Source organism: Saccostrea cucullata, unplaced genomic scaffold, assembly GCF_032062105.1.
Source record: "Saccostrea cucullata isolate Sc308-1 unplaced genomic scaffold, CSIRO_AGI_Scuc_v1 ctg1318, whole genome shotgun sequence".
Taxonomy (NCBI): Eukaryota; Metazoa; Mollusca; class Bivalvia; order Ostreida; family Ostreidae; genus Saccostrea; species Saccostrea cuccullata.
The window spans coordinates 30,417-54,475 of record NW_026927972.1 but is presented as its reverse complement, the minus strand read 5'-3'; the positions used below and the strand labels follow the sequence as shown (position 1 = coordinate 54,475).

The following is a 24,059-nucleotide window of genomic DNA, read 5'->3' as shown; positions in this document are numbered from 1 at the left end:
GGAGACGTCATTTTCACAGTCGTTTTCACGGGAATCGCATCAGAGAAAAATCACTATATTTCTGTTAGTACTTCAAATATTACGTCTGAAATGTAAATACATAATAATAGAACAATTTAAAGGTACATTTGAGAAAATTGTTGAAAAATATCGCGAATTATAGAAAATTAATGAGTTAAATTTTTGAATCCGCATGCTTTTGCTTCAATTTTTTTGTCGTGCGCCGTACCTCTCCCTCAACGATATCAACATACCGACAATTTTAGTAGATTTTTTTAAAATACAGAAATTTTGCCCAAAATTTATTGGAAACTTTAAGATACATATTTCTGTGAAATTTTATAACTATGTGACGTCTGTAAGAGTAAATAAAAGCACAGTCCGCGTAATTTTTGAACGGCCCTCGTATTATTGCATTACCATGCTCAAATATTACATACTCAGATAAATATTTTACACACACACACACCCTCACACACACACATATATATATACACGTATATATCTCCAAAATTTAAATAATGTCTCAGTAATCGGATAACAATATCTGACTTCTATCGCATTCCTTGGCTTTCTTTATACCATTATCTACAAGTTGTTCTGGATATTTTTGGCTTAATAAATACAATTTTAATTCCTCCGGTCGGATATCCCTGATATTGGTATTACTCACAATGGTGCTGCGCCTCGGTTGACAATGGTTTTCTTGGGGTGAAAATTTTCAATGTTACACTCAACTACATGCAATATTTATATACAGTAATACATTACCGAAGCAAAAATGTTTATCTTAACAATCTACAACGATATATTATGATTCCAATGTCGTATGGTACATAAATAGGGGTCACAATTGGCCAGAATCTAAATCTTTGACGCTTTATATCTCCAAAATCGAAAATATTCTGATAAGTAAAACTGAACAAAAGATGTTCAAAATAATGTTCTGAACAATATGCAATCTTTCATTTTTTGCTTAACGTCCCCATTAAGGAGTTGAAGGGTTGACCCCTAAATATTTATTTTGCAAATACATGTATCTCTAAAACAAAAAAGAATCTATGAATAGTTGTTGAACAAAAAGTGTTTAAAAGACTATGAGCTTTCAAATAAAATCAACAAATGGGGGCAGGACACTCAAATTAGGGGCCGAGAAGTCCCAAAAGTCTTGAATTGATAACTCTTTAACAGTCAATATTTTGTCATACATCACTTAAACGAAAATGTTTTTCTTAACAATCTACAACAAAATATTATGATTTTTATGTGATATGGTATATAAAAAGGGGCCACAAGGGGCCAGAATGCAAAATACGCTTTATAGCTCGAAAGTTGGAAATATTTTGAACAATATGCAACCTCTCATTTTTTGCTAAACATCACCATTAAGGAGTTGAAGGGTTGACCCCTTAATATTTCTTTAGCGAATATCTCGGAAACGAAAAACATCTCCATATGGTTCTTGGAATAAAAAGTGTTCAAAATTCAGAGTGCTTTAAGATACAATCAAGAACAAGAGGTCCACGGGCCTTATAGGTCACCTGAGTATCATGTAACAACTCTCCAAAAATTGAATTTGGTTTGCGTTTTAAACCAGTGGCCATGAAATTCAAAATTTTGAGAGAGGCACCATTACTTATCATAATTATACACTTAACACTTAGCATGCTTACTTTAGCTACTTAATACCCAGAGATAGATCAGAGTAACAACAAGAAAATGCACTTCCACTTTATAACCAGTTGTGCACCCCACCCCACAGAAAACACTGACACTGGGGCCACATATTTCAAATTTTTGGAAATTTTATCATATTACATTTCATCATAAATGGTTGATTAATACCAAAGAGCAGATTTCAAAACATTAATTTATTTGCAGTCTATGTAACCCATCTCCCCGATACCCCTGACCCAGGGGGCAGGAAATTAACCATTTTGCTAATGCACTTTTCTTCATCAAGAACATATATACTTAGATCATTGGCATAATACCCTGGAGCAAAGGAAAAGATTTTCAAATTTATATATTTTCACTATATGATCAAAAGACACCCCCCTTTACACCAAATGGCAAAACACCTGACCCTAGGGGCCTTGAAATTCACAAATTTGGTTGAGGCACTCTTGCTCATTATAACTATATACTAAGTTAGTTTATTTAATACCCAAGAGCAGAGAAGAAGGTTTTCAAAGAATTAATGTATTTTCACTATATAATCAATAGAGCCCTGCCCTAACACCAGAACCCCTGTCCCTGGGGCCATAAAATTCATGATTTTAGAAGAGGCAGTCATGTTCGCATAACTATGTACTTAGTTTGTTAATACCCAGGAGCAGAGAAGAAGGTTTTCAAAGAATTAATGTATTTTCACTATATAATCAATAGAGCCCCGCACTAACACCAGAACCCCTGACCCTGGGGCCATAAAATTCACAATTTTGAAAGAGGCACTCTTGCTCAGCATAACTATATGTACTTAGTTAGATTATTCAATACCCAGAAGCAGAGAAGAAGGTTTTCAAAGAATTAATGTATTTTCATTATAATAATAAAAAGAGCCCCGCCCTAACACCGGAACCCCTGACCCTAGGGGCATAAAATTCACAATTTTGGAAGAGGCACTCTTGTTCAGCATAACTATGAACTTTTTTTGTTTATTTAATACCAAGGAGCAGAGGAGAAGGTTTTCAAAGAATTAATGTATTTTCACTATATAATCAATAGAGCCCTGCCCTAACACCGGAACCCCTGACCCTGGGGCTATAAAATTCACAATTTTAGAAGAGGTACTCTTGTTCAGCATAACTATGTTAGTTTATTTAATACCCAGGAGCAGAGGAGAAGATTTTCAAAGAAATAATGCATTTTCACTATATAATCTATATAGCTCCGCCCTAGCACTACAATCCCTGACCCTTGGGCCATGAATTTCATAATTTTGGCAGAAAACTCAATGCTCATTACATTCATGCCAACAGTTTGACTGCTTGATGTCCAGGAGTAAAGAAGAAGATTTTTTTAAAGATTTCATTAATTTTAGAGGTTTTGGCCCACCCCCAGGCCCCAGGGGGGCAGGGACCATGAAATTCATAATTTTTGTTCCCCTTCACCCATAGATGCTGTATACCAAATTTGGTTGAAATTGGTTCAGTGGTTTAAGAGAAGAAGCTGAAAATGTTCAAATGTTAACACACGACACACGATACACGACCTACGATGCACGAAGAAAACGGATAGCAATAGGTCACCTGAGTGACTCAGGTGACCTAAAAAGGGACTGAGCCTCAAATTAGGGGCCGAGAGGGGCCAAAAGACTTTAATTAATACTCTTTTTAACAGTCAAAATTCAGTTACACATTACTGAAGCAAAAACGTTTATCTCAACAATCTTGAACTAAATATTATGATTTTTAGGTCATATATGTTACATAAATAGGGGCCAGAATGCTAAATCTTGGACGCTCTATATTTCCAAAGTGGGAAATATTTTGATAAGTAATATTGAACAAAAGATGTTCAAAATAATGTTCTGAACCATATGCAACCTTTCATTTTTCGCTAAATGACCCCATGAAGGAGTTGAAGGGTCGGCCCTTAAATATTTTTTTTGCCAATATCTCGGAAACGAAAAGAAATCTCTGTATAGTTGTTGAACAAGAAGTGTTTTGGATCCTAAGAGGTATAATATGATATGAAGAAAAAAGGGTTGCCTATCATATAAGGGGCCAAAAGTCGAATCTAAAAGTCTTTAATGTTCAAAATAACAATCTTTATTATCATTTTTGAATGAAAATCTCAGTTAAAATCTTATCTCGTCTCATCAAGAATCGGACAAAAGACCCATTCGTTGCTCGCAACGAGATTGTATCTAGTTATTATTCTTTACAATTTTTTTGCAGAAGATTTCTCGAAGACGGCTTGATTGATTTCATTCAAAGTTTGTGTATGTCTATCTGAAGTTTGTACCCCTGATTCAATTTTTAAAAAATCACTTCCATTCGGAAGTTATCGCCCTTTAAGTGAATTTTAGAGATTGCAGTTTTATAACCCAATAAGAAATTGGGAAAGGTCAAGAGCTTACACGAAGTATCAGATTCCCATCTCACCTTCCCTGACATGGGTGATGTAAACCTTGGTGCAAAAGAACATGAGTAACAAAATAATCAGTGTATCACAGTGCCTTTATTCTTAAATTAGCAAATATTAATGCAAATTAGGTCTTACTTCAATATCACACAGATTTAAACATTTAATATCGACAAAATTTCGATAAATGGGATGGCAATCTTTCATTACTCTGTAAGAATGATGGTTATCAATAAGAAAATTAAAAAAAATAATAGAGCGTTTCACAGACTTATGTGTATACAGTACAAAGATAGAATTATGCTTATCTTGTTTTATATTTATTACTTGTATGTGTACTTTTGAATGCTTTAAATGCCTAAAGTTTTATATTTGTTTGAAAAAAGAAAAAAAAAAACCAACTCAAAAGTGCAAATACAAACTAATGAATAGGTATAGCAATGCTCTAATCTACAAGATATAAATTAAAGGTACTGAATTTTAAAAACATTAAAATATCTAATCTTTTAAATCTCAAAACATGTTTAACTGTCATTTTTTTTTACATAACAATTTCAATCACTTATGATAGACGCTGTACACAAAAAGACTATTAAAGTCATATATGGCCTAATTTTGATAAGTTCAGACTTTTTAAAATTTAAATGATATTTCTAGTTGTTTTGTTACCTTATATAAAGATAGGACTTTCCTGTAAATTACACAATTTAAATCTGATTCAATCAAATTTCATATATATCAAAGATTTAAAACAATATTAATAACCGATTTATTTCCGACTCGGAATTAAATATCAGACACAGTTTAAAGTCAATTTCACTAAAGAAATGTATCATATTAACAATGTTTTTGATGTTACATGTATTTCAGAAACTGCAATTGAACGGTATAAAAATGATCTTGCTTAATTATCTGGTGTTTGCATTGTGCCACATTCCAATAGATACATACAAGCAGAAGTTTTCCTAGGAACAGAAAAATAACAGATTTTGCAAATTAAGTCAAACAGCTAAGACTGTTTGGAAAATTCCATTGAGCTTTAACACTTTACAAGCTGTAGGTTTGAAGCCCCACTGTTAACATGGTGAAGCGGCAGATATTTCAGTGAGGGTCTGTGGTTCTCTTCTGTTTCTGCATTTCCAAAAGTTTTTCCAAAGGAGAAGGGCCGGGAGAAGACCAAATAGACTAAAAAATAAGAAGTTTTTAAGTCACAGATGTCAACAGAGTAATTTTTCTTAATTTTTCAACAAGCATTCATTTCAAAGTAAAAGCAATTATATAGTCATTAACAATCTATTAATATGGTTATATTCATCTCAAATGTGAGGTTGATACAAACCATATGATAAAAATATTCTTTATCCCATACCAAGTGTATGCTAAAATATTAACAACACATTCTGGCTTCGAGATAGAGATAACACCTTGATAAGCCATTGTGGCCCATCCAACCCCAAGAGGTCATGATTTGAAAAGCTTGAATCTTTCCTCACCTTGATAAGAGGATTTTTAAAAAAAATTTAATATATACACCTATGTAAAAATTTGATCTGCCATTGTACCCCCACCCTTCCCCCAGGGGGTCATGATTTGAACAATCTTTAATCTACATCACCTGAGCATAAGTTCAAATGAGTTTCATCTTTCAAGGTCCATTGGTTCTTGAGAAGATTTTTCAAAGATGCCATTAATTTTTCATATATATCTTAATATCCCCTTGAAGGAAAGTGTGGCCCTTCAATTAAAAATTTGAATAGCTTTTACACAAGGATACTTTGTGGCAAGTTTGGTTGACATTGACCCAGTGGTTCCTGAGATGAAAATGTAAACAAGAGGCCCAAGGACCTTGAATTGCTCTTCTGATAAATTGCACAACCTATCACTTCTATTTGAAGCCTCTAAGAATCCTGTATATTTAAATAAAGCCTTGAAATTCCAAAAGTGGGTCAAAATGACCTACATTTTTGTTCAACACTCTGAAATTCCAGGATACTCAACTGACAAAGTGTGATGATTCTACGCCCTTATTATCTGAAATATTATGAAATAGTTATGAAATACCAAAAGTAAATAACCATGATTACTTTTTCTTTAACACATTCTGAGGACCATGATGCATCAACTGACAGACTGTGATAAGTCTTAGCTTATAAGTACCTAAATTATCTTTAAAATTTCAAAAAGTAGGTCACTGTGACCTACTTTTAAGTTGATGTTCTCCAAATACCTCAAATGCATCAACTGACAAAGCTTAATGATTCTTAGCCAATTACCACTACTAGAGGTATTTAAATATGGCCATACGTAGATCACAGTGACCTGATATAAAGCCACAAAAATTTAAAAATAGATCACTATGACTAAATTTTTGTTTGACATTCTCAAAGGACCTAAGATGATCAATTGACAAAGATATAGATTCAAAGTCAATTAGGACCTAAAAATAAATTAATATAGCCATAAAGTTTCAAAGTAGGTCACCGTAACCTTGTTTTTGGTTGATATTTTCCGAGGACCCAAAATGCATCAACTGACAAAGTTTGATATTCTATACTTCAAATACCTGAGACATTGAAATATAGCCAAAAAATTTTAAAAGTAGGTCACTGTAACTCCTATTTGGTTTTGACATTATTTGAGGACCCAAAATGCATCAATTGGCAAAGTTTAATGATTCTAAACCAATAAGTACTTGAGATAATAAACAAGAGGCCCAAGGGCCTTGAATCACTCTTCTGATAAATTGTACTATCTATCACTTCTATTAGAAGCCTCCAACTCTGTTAGTATCATAAGACCCAAAATGCATCAACTTACAAAGTTTGATGCATTTGACAAAGACTGATGATTCTAATTAAATAATTATGAGATATTCAAAAGTAGGTCACCATGACCTACTTTTTGGTCAACATTCTCTGAAAATCCAAGATGCATCAACTGACAAAGTTTGACGATTCTAAGCCAACTAGTACCAGAGATAATTAAATATAGCCATCAAATGTCAAAAGTAGGTCATGGTGACCTACTTTTTGGTCGACGTTATCCAAAAACCCAAGATGCCTAAACTGACAAAATTTGATGATTCTAAGCCAATAAGTACCTGAGATATTCAAAAGTAGGTCACCATGACCTACTTCTTGTTGGACATTCAATGAAACCCTAAGATGCCTCAACTGACAAAGTTTGATGATTTCAAGCCATTAAGTACCAGATATATTTAAATATAGCCATAAAATGTCAAAAGTAGGTCACAGTGACCTACTTTTTATTCGACATTCTCTGAAAACCCAAGATGCCTCAACTGACAAAGTTTGATGATTCTTAGCCAATAAGTGCCTGGGATACTTAAATATAGCAATAAAATGTCAAAAGTAGGTCACTGTGACCTACTTTTTGGTAGACAATCTCCAAAAATCGAAGATACATCAACTGACAAAGTTTGATGATTTTAGGTCAATAAGTACCAGAGATACTTAATTATAGCCACAAAATGTCAAAAGTAGGTCACCATGACCTACTTTTTGATCGTCACTCTCTGAAAACCCAAGATGCATCAACTCACAAAGTTTGATGATTCTAAGCCAATAAATACCTAAGATACATAAATATAGTCATAAAATGTCGAAAGTAGGTCATCGTGACCTACATTTTGGTCGACATTTTTCAAAGACCCAAGATGCATCTACTGACCAAGTTTGATGATTGTAGGTCTGAAGGTAATCAAAATATGCGTTTTAAACAATTTGAAAACAAATGTTGGCAAAATTCAAAAAGTAGGTCACAGTAACCTTCTTTTTCATAAATATGTTTTAAGGTCCCAAGATGCATCAAAGTACAAGATTTGATGATTCTAAACCTCCCAGTGTCTGAAATAATGGGATTTAATGTTTTTAAAAAGATAAGTCATAAAGTTCAAAAAGTAGGTCACGATGACCTAATTTTAAGTTGACATTGTTCGAGGACCCAAGATGCATCAACTGACAAAGTTTGATGATCATAGGCCTTAAAGTGTCCAAAATATGCCTTCAAATCAATTTAAAAATTGAGCTAAAAAAGCCATAAAATTTCAGAAGTAGGTCACCATAACCTACTTTTTGGTTGATGTTCTCCAGAGATCCAAGACACATCAATGACAAATCATGATGATTCTAAGCCAATCATTACCAGAGATATTTTAACATTGCCATAAAATTTCAAAAGTAGGTAACCATTACCTACTTTTAGGTTGACATTCTCCAAAGCTCCAAGACACATCACTGACAAATCATGATGATTCTTAGCCAATAATTACTTCAGATATTTTTATAAAGCCATAAATTTCAACAAGAGGCCCACGGGCCTTATAGGTCACCTGAGTATCATTTAACAATTTAACTTTCCGACAATGGAATTTGGTTCGTGTTTAAAACCAGAGGCCATGAAATTCACAATTTTGAAAGAGGTACCATTGCTTATCATAATTATACACTAAGCATGCTTACTCTAGTTACTTAATACCCAGAGGTAGATCAGAGTAATAGGGAAAATGCACTTCCACTTTATAACCAGTTGTGCACCCCACCCCACAGGAACCACTGACCCTGGGGCCACATACAGGTAAACTTTGTTATCTCAACATCAGCGGGACAATCGAGAAATGTCAAGATATCCAAGGTGTCGAGATATCAGAGTTGAGACTTGACATCCTTAATTCAAGTACTGCATAGTAAAACATCTACATGTTACTACGTACATGTCTTCAATAGACTGTACGTAACTCATTTGTTTCAGCTATCCCTCTATATTTATAAGAAAATTTGTGGAATTATTCACAAATATAATTTAATAAAATACTTCCCTTTTTTTATGGAAATCTTTTAATTTTACTAATAAAAGTTTTCCATCCAGCATTCCGCGTGCAACTTGCTTTGTCAGAACAGGATACGAAATGCACTCCATAAACTCCAAATCAAAACGGTATAAAGTCGACCTCCATGATACGGGAAAAAAATCAATGCGTATTTTTAAAAGATATTTCACTTCACTTAATTTTCATTCCATCATCATTCATCATTATTTTTCATTTCATTTTCAAATCAAAATCTAAAAGGATTTGCGTATTAAATCAAGCTCAATGATGTAACACATGCATTGATATCATGGCTAATAGTCGTGTGCATGCCCCAGATTGGATTGTTTCCTGTTGAATGCATTTTTACCACAATTTCTAAGTTAAATTGAATTTAATATGCATATTATTCATTGTAATTCAGCTACTTTTTTTTTTTTTTTTTTCCAAAATGCTAAAGTTATGTTAGATTTCGACATAAAAATTGGTTGTACATTTACGCAGAATCGAGCAGATCTATCAATGATATTACCCAAGCTGAACAGGTTAACCTGCTAAATATTAAACAATTAATGTCTCTGAGACACCGAGGGTGCTTGGTATGTAGTCAAAACATGGGTGTGAAAGGTGTGAATTTCTGATGACGTCAAGATACACGGAGTCATCCATGCATGACGAGCGACCAGCTGACAAACAATTAGGCTAAGTAGAGCGGAAAATTGCCCCGATGTCGACATATACCAGGTAAATTTTGCTCTTGGGACTGTGAATATACGTCGAGAGTAGGCAGGGTAGTCGACAAAACCGAGGTCAACATATCAGAGTTTTTGCAAATCATTTATATAGTAAATAATGCCGGGACCGCGGATGGATGTCAACATATCCCAGGTTGTCAACATATCCGATGTCGAGATACCAAAGTTTACCTGTATTTCAAAATTTTGGAAATTTTAACATAAATTTTATTTCATCATAAATGGTTGATTAATACCAAAGAGCAGATTTCAAAGCCATTAATTTATTTTCAGACTATGTACCCCCCCCCTAACCCCTCCTCCCCGATACCCCTGACCCTGAGGCATGGAATTCACTATTTTGTTAGAAGTACCTTTTTTCGTCATAAATATATAAGAGGCAGTCTGACCCTAGGACCATGAATTTCACAATTTTGGTAGAGGACTCAATGCTCATTACATTCATGCCAACAGTTTGACTGCTTGATGTCCAGGAGTTAAGAATATTTTTTAAAGATTTCATTAATTTTAGTAGTTTTGGCCCCAACCCTCCAGGGGGGTGGGGGCAGGGACCATGAAATTCACAATTTTTGTACCCCCTTTTTGTACCCCTTAACCCATAGATGCTGTACACCAAATTTGGTTGAAATTGGTTCAGTGGTTTCAGAGAAGAAGCTGAAAATGTTCAAATGTTAACACACGATGGAAGCCAACGGACAAAAACGGATAGCAATAAGATAAGATAAGTCTAAAAGATCTAAAAGATAAGTCATTGTGACTTCCTTTTTGGTTGACATTGTCCAAGGATCAAAGATGCATACACCAACAAAGTTTGATGATCATAGGTCTGAAAGTATCCAAAATATGCCCTTTAAACAATTTGGAAACAAATACCCGCCAAATTTAACAAGAGGACCCTGGGTTTTTCGGAGAAGGTGCCATAAATTCACAAATATCTAACTGATCTATTAAGAGGTCTCATCTAAGTTTCAGCTTTTCTGACCCTCTGGTTCTTCAGAAGAAGATTTTTCCTATATATTTCTATGTAAAACTTGGATTCTCTATTGTGGCCCCACCCTACCCCCAGGCATCATGATTTGAACAATTTAGAATCTACACTACCCCAGGATGCTTCCAGATAAGTTTCAGCTTTTCTGGCCCACTGGTTCTTCAGAAGATGACTTTTAAAGATTTTTCCTATATATTTCTATGTAAAACTTGGATTCCATATTGTGGCCCCACTCTACCCCCGGGGGTCATGATTTGAACAATTCAGAATCTACACTACCCCAGGATACTTCCACATAAGTTTCAGCTTTTCTGGCCCACTAGTTCTTGAGAAGAAGATTTTTAAAGATTTTTCCTATATATTTCTATGTAAAACTTGGATTCCATATTGTGGTCCCACCCTACCCCCGGGGGTCATGATTTTTATAATTTAGAATCTACACTATTAAGGGATGCTTCCACATAAGTTTCAGCTTTTCTGGCCCACTGGTTCTTGAGAAGAAGATTTTTAAAGATTTTTCCTATATATTTCCATGTAAAATTTGGATTCCCTATTGTGGCCCCATCCTACCCCCCGGGGGTCATGATTTTTAAAATCTAGAATTTACACTACCCAAGGATGCTTCCACACAGGTTTAAGTTTTTCTGGCCCACTGATTCTTGAGGAGAAGATTTTTTAATAACCCCATCCTATTTTTGTCTTTTCTTGATTATCTCCCCTTAGAAGGGGAGTTGGCCTTTTATTTTAACAATTTTAACTCCCCATCATCCAAGGATGCTTTGTACAAAGTTTGGTTAAAATTGGCCCAGTGGTTCTTGAGAAGAAGTTGAAAATGTGAAAAGAGTACAGACAAACAGGCCGACGGACTATGGACAAAATGTTATCAGAAAAGCTCACTTGAGCCTTCAGCTCAGGTGAGCTTAAAAGTAGGTCAAGATGACCTACTTTAAAATTTACATTGTTTGAGAATCCAAGAAGCATCAGCTGACAAAGTTTGATGACCATAGGACTTAAAGTGTCCAAAATATGCCTCCAATTCAATTTGAAAACTAATGCCTGCTAAATTCAAGAAGAGGCCCACGGGCCTTATAGGTCATCTAAGTGTCATGAAACAACATTGCAAAAATTGAATTTGGTTCGTGTTTTAAACCAGATATCATGAAATTCACAATTTTGAAAGAGGCAACACTGCTTATCATAATTATACACTTTGAATGTTTACTCTAGTCACTTAATACCCAGAGTTAGATCAGAGTAAGAAAGAGAAAATGCATTTTCACTTTATAACCAGTCGTGCACCCACCCCACAGGAACCACTGACCCTGGGGCCACATATTTCAAAATTTTGGAAATTTTATATTTTATTTTATCATAAATGGTTGATTAATACCACAGAGCAGATTTCAAAGCATTTATTTATCTTCAGACTATGTACTGTATGTATTGTTAACCCCCCCCCCCCCCCCGACACCTGACCCAGAGAACATGATATTAACCATTTTGCTAGATGCACCTTTCTTCATCATAAATATATGTACTATCATCATTGGCATTATACCTAGGAGCAATGGAAAAGATTTTCAAAGAATTCATGCATTTCCACTATATATAATCATTAGAGCCCTGCCCTGACACCAGAACCCCTGACCCTGGGGCCATAAAATTCACAATTTTGGAGGATGCACTCTTGCTAATCATAACTATGTACTTAGCTTGTTTAATACCAAGGAGCAGATAAGAAGATTTTCAAAGAATTATTTTTTTTTACTATACAATCAATAGAGCCCTGCCCTGACACCAGAACCCCTGACCCAGGGGTCATGAAATTCACAATATTTGAAGAGGAACTGCTGGTCATCATAACTATGTTCTTATTTAGTTAATTTAATACCCAGGAGCAGAGAAGAAGATTTTAAAAGAAATAATGCACTTTTACTATATTATCTATGTAGCCCCAACCTAACACCAGAACCCCTGACCCAGGGGCCATGAAATTCACAATTTTGAAAGAGGCACTCTTGCTCATCATAACTATGTTCTTAGTAGTTAATTTAATACCAAGGATCAGAGAAGAAGATTTTCAAAGAATTAATGCACTTTTACTATATGATGTATATATAGCCCTGCCCTAACACCATAACCCCTGACCCAGGGGCCATGAAATTCATAATTTTGGAAGAGGCACTCTTGGTTCTTAGTTAGTTAATTTAATACCCAGGAGCAGAGAAGAAGATTTTCAAAGAAACTAGAACTGTCCAAACGGGACAAAATACCCCCCGCTGGGTTTTTCAGAAGTAAGTTTTTCCATAACAAAGATATGTATCAAACAGAAATTATGAAATTTTTATTCCAGTGACCTTGAACTTCCCCAAATGACCTTGGGTCAAGGTCATGACACATCCTTGGGTCATAGGCAATCTTTGGGTGAAATGAGAACCTACCAAGTTTATCCATAAAAAGATATGGACTGGACACAAATTATGAAATTTTTCTTCCAGTGACCTTGAACTTCCCCAAATGACATTGGGTCAAAGTCTGACACACCTTTGGGTCATGGGCAATCCTTGTGTGAAATGAGAAGCTACCAAGTTTATTCATAAGAAAGATATGGACCGGACACGAATTCTGAGATTTTTCTTCTAGTGACCTTGAAATTCCCTCAATGATCTTGGGTCAAGGTCAAGACACACCCTCGGGTCATGGGCAATCTTTGTGTAAAATGAGAACCTATCAAGTTTATCCATAAGAAAGATATGGACCGGACACGAATTATGAGATTTTTCTTCCAGTGACCTTGAACTTCCCCAACTGACCTTGGGTCAAGGTCATGACACACCCTTAGGTCATGGGCAATCTTAGTGTAGAGTAGTAGATTCTAATGTCCCTCTGTAAGAAAGATAAGGACCGGACACGATTGCACAGACAGACGGACAGCTAGACAGAAGGACAGCTGGACAAACGGACAGACGGACAAGGTGATTCCTATATACCCCCCCCCAAACTTCGTTTGCGGGGGGGATAATAATGCACTTTTACTATATGATCTATATAGCCCCACCTTAACACCAGAACCCCTGACCCAGGGGCCATGAATTTCACAAGTTTGGTAGAGGACTCAGTGCTGATTACAATCATGTCAACAGTTTGACTGCTTGATGTTCAGGAGTAAAGTGGAGGATTTTTTAAGATTTCATAAATTTTAGTGGTTTTGGCCCCACCCCTCAGGCTCCAGGGGGGCGGGGACCATAAATTTCACAATTTTTGTTCCCCTTCACCCATAGATGCTGTATACCAAATTTGGATGAAATTGGTTATTTAGTTCCAGAGAAGAAGTTAAAAATGTTCAAAAGTTTACGAACGACGAACTAACAAAAGACGGACGAAAACGGATAGCAATAGGTCACCTGAGTTTACTCAGGTGACCTAAAAAGTAGGTCACTGTGACTTACTTTTGAGTTTACATAATATGACATCCTACGATGCATCAACTTACAAGATTTGATGACCCTAGTCTTCATAGCTAGCAAAATATCAAGGTTCTTGAGTTATGGTCCATATTATGCACACAGCACAAATTGCCTTAGCATTAGCTCTTTAATGAGGCCTTTGGCTCCCAAGAGCTAAGAATTTATGACGACAGACAATGGACAAATTTTGATCAGAAAAGCTCATTTGAGTCTTTGGCTCAGGTGAGCTAAAAAGAATAATCTTAACCAACAAAAAAAAAGAATAATCTTAATCAACAGAATCAGTAGAAGGTTTTCCATTAGAATGGAAGACTTTCAATGTTTCCTTATGGTACAATTACATCATTACTAGAAATCTATCAGTATTATAATAATATTCATTGTAATCAATATGCATTCAATACATATATAGATAACAGGTGATTGTGGCTCCAACTCTGATCTTTCCTAAGTTCTCCATCTCTCGAAGTGAACCTCAGCTCCTGATTTTTTCCTCTATACAAAGAGAAATTTACTTCTGAACTTGATCAACTTCTGATCTCCCAAAGTTCTCTATCTCTCGGACCACGACCTGGGCCCCATTACCATGGTTACACATATTCATTATTTTTTATCTCTATCTCTCGAAGTTTAGATAGTGCATGTAAAAATATCAATCGAAAGTAAGATAATTGCAGCTTGAATGTACCTGGGAAGCAGTGAATGCCTGGGCAGGCAATGAGGTGTTTATTACCCGGTAGGTGTTAACATAGAGTGTTGATATAGTTAAAAGGATATAAATAATTTGCTTTACAACATATTTTGACTGGACAGCAAGACAATTTAAAAAAAAAAAATCTAGCTATGTGTCAATAGTTTTCCACAGACAATGAACTTTTATTAGAGCTTGATTCTACATATATAACCAAAATATGAAAAACATTGCATAAGACACCTATCCCAAGAATCAAATAGGTCTTAACCACAGGCCTTGGGATCGCTTAAAAAAATGTGTGTAAAAAAAGATAAAGGTATGAAACTCTTAGACTGGGTACCCAGTTTCGCTAATAGAATATTTTTTAATCAAATGCTCTAAAATTTTACTTCCTATTTAATTCTATTCATAGATAAACAATCTTCATTTCTACCAAAGCTCATTCCGAAATTCCATATAGTTCTCAATCTATTCTGATATCAATTCCTAAGATGACCTACTTTTTTTTTACTCAAAGTTTGCTTGGGCCCCTGGTCATTCACATGTAAAAAAAATGGTGTTTGAAGTGCAGCGAAGAGTTGCATATTATTTGCAAAATCTTTCAACAATTTGAACTTAATTTCTTACTCCAGATTTTAAGGTTAAGTTTGTAATAATTCCTTTCGCAAGAAATTAAGGTAGGATTCTTCTCAAACAAAACTGTATTTAAAAATCAATTAAATTTTCACAGAATAAAGAAGGTAATATTACTAAGTGATGGTATCAATTAGATTAGTTTTGACCATTTTATTCAAGTTCAGGTCAAGGTCATTACCTTTTTCTTGGACATTAAGAATTAAAATGTTTTTCTTATTTTTTTTTTTTGTTTGGAAAATCATATTTATTTGATATATTTTAAAACTTTAGTCCCTTATTATTAATTTAGCTAACAATTGAAAAATTCTTCAAGTCTTTGATTTAGTAAAAATTACAACTATTAAATTCTTTCTATAATAATTTTGAGAGGCAGAAAAAAAGAGATTTTCATACATCACCATTCCGCATAAAAAATTATAGTCCCTGCTAGTTTTCGAACACAATTTACTATTTCTATTTAAAGTTTTACAATTGTGATGAGGAGAGAAAAATATGGTCTTTTTAATCTCTTTCACCTAAATATATAAGACATATAAGCAAAATACATTGAATATTTTATCTACTCAGAAACCAGAGAAGAATCCTACCTTTGAAAACATCTACAGTCAATTCTCGAATTATCGCCATTTGATTCATCGCCATTTTCGCGATACCGCCATGATTTCCCAGGAACGATTTTCCTGCTATATAAAATTCTCTTTATAACGCCAAATTCACATACCGCCATCCGCCACCCTGTTTTCACAACAAACGTCCATTTTTAAGTGTCAATTATCTCGATATACCGCCACAGGTGCATGTGGTCAGTGAAGTGCGGTTAATTGGTTGACGCTATCCCTGCTGTAAAGCATGCAAAAGCAGACAATTTCAAGGTACATGTAATTAAGTAATTAAACAAGAATTAAATAAACAGTAATTTTAACATGAACTGTTATAATAATTTTGTTTTTTGTTAAATAAAAATCATTTATTCATGGCTTCGCCACGAAAGCGGTTGTTTTAAAGTATGCCGATAACGATTAATCATTTCAATGATCTCTGCTTTAAACAATGCAAAGTTTGATGAAAAAATACTTATATGTTATAAATTCTGAACGTTTCATTAACAATGATGCCATAAACAATGAATTTATTCTAGAATTCATTTTACGTACTTTTGGCAATATATCACGACGGTCGACCCAGATGTTTTTTTTTCCAATATCAGATGTGCAGATTTACATGCATACACATGTACTTGTCTTTATTTCATAACTACACATTTTGTTCTAGCGAAATTGTACATTTAATAAAATTACTTGAAGTATTTTCAATCAGAAATATGTTTTAATATACATGTACATGTAATTATAATAATATAAACGCTAAATGGTATTTCTAATAACGGTAACTCTACTTCTTGTTTTCTAAAAGATGGGAAATTCAATTCATCGCCAAATTCGTTATACCGCCATGATTTATAAATTACAAAAGGTGGCGGTTTATCGACAATTAACTGTACATCAATAACTGCACCTCGATGTTGATTATGAATGTAAAAGAAGCTATGGTTGAACAAATTTTTCCCCAAATGTAGAACATACTTTTCGATTTTAAAAACAATTAGTGGGCTAAAATGTTGTTGGTGACTTAGTAAGTTCATATGATCAAAAAATTATAGAAAATCTTGTAAAGCTCAAATGCAAAAGAGCAAATATGCTGTGAGTATAGAATAAATTCAGGGGAAAATTTGTCCCGTCATTCCCCCATAACAATTAGTGTAGCTCTTCAAAGGCCCAAGCTGATGTCGAGTAAAAAAATTAAGCTCAATTCTGGAATTTATTTCAGAATATCTCAAGAAGTAGATGGAATTACAGAATGAACTTTGGTAGTAATGAAGATTGTTCGTTTATTAATTTATGAATAGATATGGATAGAAAGTAAAATTGTAAAGCATTTTATTCAAAAGAATTTTATTGGCAAAATAGGTACCCTATGAAAAGAGTTTCATACCTTTATTTTTTTTTAACACCTCAATCTTTTTTTCTAAGCGATCTAAAGGCCTGTGGTCTTAACAATTATGAAAAATCTGGACCCGACCAAGCTGTAGTATAGCCACACCCACTTTTTTACTATTCTGGTTTCATGTAATTATGAAATAAGAAGATATAAATATTGATACTTTAAGAAATTGTTTTATTTATTCAAAATATGATCATTGTAGTTGAAATCAAATGCATTACCTGTAAAATACCAGAAACGTTTATAACATACTAGAGTCAGAGGTCCTTCTATTGTACAAGTATGTCTCTAATATATTAGGGCTGTATCAATATATTGATACGTATCGATATTCAAGAAAAATATTGAATCGAAAAGTAACTTCCAATACGTATCGGACAGACATTTTTTCTTCAAATTCTGTTTAAAAGATGGGAATTTCAATCACCAAAGATTATATTTTACTTTTTTGAATTAAAACCTTCAATAATTGTATAATTTATAAGGAATTAACACAGTTTTTATAATTATTACAAAATACAAAGAGAAATTTTTTTGAACATGTTGATTTTACTGTCATCAAAAGTTTTAATTGAAGTGTTATTTTTAAAGACAATGAGACATGAACTTAAAAATGGGTAATAAAACACTTAATTGTTTTGAAATGTATGCATTTTAAAATATGATTTAGAAGCCTTTTCTGACGGACTTGTTTCAGAATCAAATATATCGCATATCGCTTTAAAAAATATTGTATCGTATCGTATCGAAATTTTTGGCTCAAGACACAGCCCTATAATATATGCATGGAAACATACAATGATTTATCAACATGTACTTCTGGTATCTATAATTATGGTAGAACATTGATAATCATAACTGAAAATTCCTGATTTTATTCAATTTCTATCTCTTGAACCCCTTGATCTCTCCAACTTTTCTTGTGGCCCCTTGAACTTCGAGAGATGGAGAGTCACCTGCATAATATTTGAATTTTTTAAAGTGTTACTTGGATTTTAGACTAAGGTTTGAAAGGTTGGTGAAGAGCGAAAGGAACTCACCTGTAATGGTCCAGGAAAATAGGGTCCTGGTCCTGAAGCAGCAGTTTGTTCTGCAAGAGAAGCAGTCTTCTGAGTTTTATCATGCCACATTTCCCCAGTGGGACCAAATCTTAGACTCATATCAATTCCTTGTGGAAGTTTTGGGTCCATTACATCAGACTGTGGTGAACTTCCTACACTGTTTGATTCTTCAGAGAAAGGAGATGAGCCAGTATCTTTAATGTACAAAACTTACTTTACTTTAGAGGTCTGTATTTGTTCAATTTATTGAAATGGCCATTTGAAAGACTGGTTGACACAAACCTAAAGCAAACATACATGCTGTAGCTACAGTACCTGCATCATAATTATTTACAGGCTATGACACAATACATTAGAATATATGCTTGATGCAATCGGATAGATGCATGATACAATACGATACACCCACCATACGATAGGATACACATGTGATAGAATAAATGCAAAATATGATAAATCCAAGAAACCAAGAGGAGTAAGAACAAATTAGGATTTACACAAAACACAATAAACCATCTTCACGATAGGATAAATGCAAAATCTGATAGGAATGTTTCAAAATAAAGAATGTTTTTTGAAAAGATAAATAGATTCTCTGTTTGATATCATAGTGCAACTGTATATTTGTTTTAATTTTAAAAACTGCAAATCTTTATGATAAGACATTATTAAAAAAATTATTGAACATCAGGTCTGAAGGAGTACTGTTTTATCCTTATTAGCCTGTCTGTCTGTCTGTTCATCCATAACAAATTTTTGTTAGCTTTGTAAGAATTTTTCAAAAGCCCCAATACTTAAGAAAATTAATGCATTTGGAGTATCCCGGCCAATAGTTTGGAAATTGGCCATGCTCTATAATAAGAGATCTATTTAAAGCTTATTCTGGTGGAAAATAATCGATTCAAGTTTAATTTTCTGTATAAAAAATAAATATGGAAACCAGTATCAATTGCAGAAAATGAAGAAACTGAATTATTAATACTGTAAAATGAGAAAATTTGGCGCATATGTATTTTAGCGCAATCACAAGTAGGAATGCATTGGCCCAGATAAATTTTAGCACTCGCACTTGTCATTAAAAAATATAAATGTGATATTATATTTTTTCATGTACTTCCGTATTTGACCTTTTTGTTTGTCAAGCATGGAAACACAATAGTACTCCTGTATATATAAGTAAACATTCGTCAACTTCACTGTGGTGTTGCAATCACATTGACGTGGCACAATGTTAAAATCTATTTTAATTTTATTTTAAATAAAAGAAATGGTGTATTTATGCATTTTATTCATTTTTAAACAATGCATGCATCGAACGAAAGTTTTTTGGATAAATGGTAATCATAATCAGGTATAGCCTGCAAGCTCAAATGCCATGCTTGATTGCATTGATTACCTTGAGGCGATAGATGATTGACATGCTGAGAAGCCAAACTTTGAAGGTGCTACTGATGTACATGTAGTAGTGCGCCAAATATTCTCGTTTGAAAGTACAGAAGATAATTGTGATCAAGTATTCATGATTAGTGTAATTCATATATGAAGGTGTGAAAACCTTCTTCCTTCAATTAATATTATTTCAAATTGTTTCTATGTGCGTACAGAAATGACCTTCCCATAAATGTAAGGATTCCTGGCATAGTACTAATTCCTAATCATCTCCCCTTGAAAGAGGGTGTAGCCCTTTATTTGAACAAACTTTAATCCCCAATCTCCCAAGGATACTTTGTGGAAAGTTTGGTTGAAATAGTTCCAGTGGTTCTTGAGAAGAAGTTGAAATGTGAAAAATTTATGACAACAATGACAGACAATGGACAAGTTTCAATCAGAAAAGCTCACTTGAGCCAAAGCCTCAAATGTACAGTTAATTCTCGATAAACCGCCACCTTTTGTAATTTAGAAATCATGGCGGTATAACGAATTTGGCGATGAATCGAATTTCCCATCTTTTTAGAAAACAAGAAGTGGAGTTACCGTTCTTAGAAATACCATTTAAGCGTTTCTATTCTTATAATAAAATGTACATGTATAAAGACATATTTTTGATTGAAAATACTTCCAGTATTTTTTTATGTACAATTTCACTAAAACAAAATGTGCAGTAATGAAATAAAGACAAGTCATGTGTATTTAATATTATGTAAATCTGCACTTCTGATATTGAAAAAAAACAAGCTGGGTCGATCGTTGTGATTTATTGCCGAAAGTACGTAAAATGAATTCTTGAATAAATTCATCGTTTATGGCATCATTGTTAATGAAACGTTCACAATTCATGCCGTTTAATTATTTTTTCAGCAAACTTTGCATTGATTAAAGCAGACATCATCAAAATAATATCATTATCTGCGCACTATAACAACGACCGCTTTCCTGGCGAAGCCGTGACTAAATGATTTTTATTAAACAAAAAACAAAATTATCATAACAGTTCATGTTAAAATTATTATTTATTTTATTCTTGTTTAATTACTTAATTGCATGTACCTTGTCTGCCTTTGCATGCTTTAAAACAGGGATAGCGTCAACTAATTGCAGCGCTTCACTGACCGTTTGAATCTGTGGCGGTATATCGAGATAAATGACACTTAAAAATCGACGTTTGTTTTGAAAACAGGGTGGCGGATGGCGGTATGCGAATTTGGCGTTATAAAGAGAATTTTATATAGCAGGAAAATCGTTCTTGGGAAATCATGGTGGTATTGCGAAAATGGCGATGAATCGAATGGCGATAATTTGAGAATTGACTGTACTAAAAAGACTTTTGAAAGTATGAGATCTCTTTAAATATACAAGACAACGAATTACCTACCTACCATTACCTTAGTACCCAGACTGAATATGATTGGTTGGAGAAGGGCAAATAAAACAAGCAATGTTTGTAAAACACTAATCTTTTCCAAATTGGAATTTTTTTAAGTCCAAGGGGCATAACTCTGTCAGAAATTATGCAATTGACCAAAAACAGAACTTGACCTACATTTTCATCTGATAAATCTGTATAATAAATTTCATTGCAGTACGGGCAGCCTCTGTGAAGAAAATGAACAAAAACTGCAAATAATTAGAATTTTTCTAAGGCCAAGGGGCATAACTCTGTTAAAAATGGCGTGATCATACCCAAAACAAAACTTGAGCTAGATATTCATCTGATAAATCAGTATACCAAACTCCATTTCGTATGTGCAACAGTTGTGAAGAAAATGAACATATGCCCTCCCTTCTTTGAAGGGAGGCATAAATATTTTTAATTTTATCCTGTTTCTTCAAAAAGTGACAAGCATAAGAAGAATCTTACTTTTGTTGTCTGCTGCTGACAGTGGTACAGACCAGGGTGAGCTACTGAACAGTGAGTATGTCCCTTGTTGAGTTGGCTGTAGTCCTGTTCTTCCTGCACAAGTCTCTACCTCTGGTCCAGGCATTGGGCTGCAGAGATATCAGTTATTTAAACATAAGATTTATATCTATTTGCTTGTAATGCAGAGAAATAAATCATTGGAATGTTAAAAACACACTCTTTTGTTTAGTCCAATGAGTATTAATCGTTTTGGAGTGGAGCTATTGGTACATTCCAGAGTTCTTACACGTGAAACCTTCTAAGGTACTGAAGCAATTCATACAAAAATTTTGACTCTGTTTTAACACTGCAATTTACTCCCTGTTCACACATAGACGCATCTTCTACTACAATCAAAGTGTGACCAAAAACGTGGCTGATCGTGATAAATCAGAGGAGAAACGTAGTGGAGTCTTCATAAGTGCAGTATGGTCATGGCAGGGTCTTCATGATTGGAGAGGTCTACTCTCTTGCCATGCTTATTTTGTTCATGCTCAAAACAAGCATAGCAGGATCTGGCCAAAAAGAATCCCGGTTAAGTCATAATAATAGCGTAGAAGAAGCGCCGTAATTGTACAAGCAGTGCGCAAACATAATGGAAAGTTCTTGGTGATCACAGTAAAAACTCGGTAAAAGCGTAGGAACTTATCAAGCACGCTCCTACAATGCCCCCACTACATTCTTATAACGTTCCCACTATGGTCTCTCTATGTTGCTGATGATCTAACAAAGACCTATAATGACCTTACGTCGTTCATACAATGACCTATAATGCAGCAGTTTGTTTTTATAGGGCTGATATTTGACCAATCATCATCTGTCAACTAGATGTAAAGAGTGACACTATACTTGACCATCATTTGAAATTGAGACTTTTAACTTTTCACATTTTGTAACAGTTACAATTGAAAATGCTCTATAAACCACATGATAAAGGCTGTGAAAATCTGCTGTTGCAAGATATATGTATCATCGCCAAAATTGTACTAGAAAAATCTGCAGTTGCAAGATATACATACATCAGTGCCAAAATCATAACAGAAGTGTAATACAATCGTAATATGATTGGCAACACCGTAGTGATATACGTACAGTCATCTAGGTCTGCGTAGCATAGTAGAATGATCTTGAATGTTGTAGCAGCAGCGTAAACCAGTAAACACCATGGCTGCAGGTCAGCAACGGTTCACATAACAACGTAGTAGAAGTGTGTTAGCAACACGTTTGACGTAGGGGCATCATAGAATGGTCATAATGAAGACCATCATTTGCCAAATTGTTGGATTTCTATATCCAGCAATTTGGCAAATGATGGTCCACCCCAATCCAAAACTTTTTCAGATCTTGGATTGCTGGGGATGATTGTTGTAATGTCGCAGCTCTGTGTGAACAGGGAGGGAGGGGGGGGGGGGTTATAAACCACAACATGAGGCTAATGGGCCTTATAGGTCACCTGAGCATCGTGCAACAACTTTCCAATGACTGAATTTGGTTCATGTTTAAAACAAGATGCAATGACATTCACAATTTTGAAAGAGGCACCATTGCTAATCATAAGTATGCACTTAGCAATTGCTTAGTTTGGTAACTTAATACCAATAGGCAGGGCAGGGGGACAAAAAATACATTTCAATTAATCAGTAATATTCAGCAATAATCATAGCTTAGTGCCTCAACCCGGCCTGTACCATACATGAACCCCTGACCCTAGGTCAACACATTTCACAATTTTGGAAAAGGCAACCTTGCTTATAAAAAATCTTTGATTAGTACCAAGGAGCAGATTTCAAACAATTAACTCATTTTCAGTAAATATGTAGAGCACCCCTCTATTGTTAACCCTGACCCAGGGGCCTTGAAATTCACAATTCGGGATATAGGGCCCTTGCTCATCATAGCCATATAGGTAGTTCATCTGCTTAATACCCAGGAGCAGAGAAAAAGATTTACAAGGAAATAATGCATTTTTCCAGACCAGAACCCCCACCATGGAGCCATAAAACTCACAACTTTGGAAGAGGCATTCTTGCTCATCATAACTATGTGCTTAGTTTGTTTAATACCCAGGAGCAGAGAAGAGGATTTTCAAATAATTAATGTATTTTCACTATATAATCAATAGATTATATAGTGAAAATACATTAATTATTTTAAAATATTTCTATATTTATAATTTTATTGCCCGAAGGTCAGGGGTTCTGGT

At 34.4% G+C, this 24,059-nt stretch overlaps 1 protein-coding gene across 1 annotated transcript in view; it reads right to left on the bottom strand.

Annotated features, from left to right (window-relative positions):
• Positions 1 to 4,166: 4,166 nt before the first annotated feature.
• The window catches only part of LOC134276044 (uncharacterized), a 35,618-nt gene continuing 15,725 nt past the window's right edge, over positions 4,167 to 24,059 (bottom strand). Inside the window, exons 7-9 of the mRNA XM_062758326.1 lie at positions 21,818 to 21,945; positions 18,499 to 18,713; positions 4,167 to 5,274 (exon numbers count right to left, since the gene is read on the bottom strand). Of these exons, the coding sequence (XP_062614310.1) occupies positions 5,191 to 5,274; positions 18,499 to 18,713; positions 21,818 to 21,945 (427 nt within the window). The 3' untranslated portion in view covers positions 4,167 to 5,190. The remainder of the gene's footprint in view (positions 5,275 to 18,498; positions 18,714 to 21,817; positions 21,946 to 24,059) is intronic.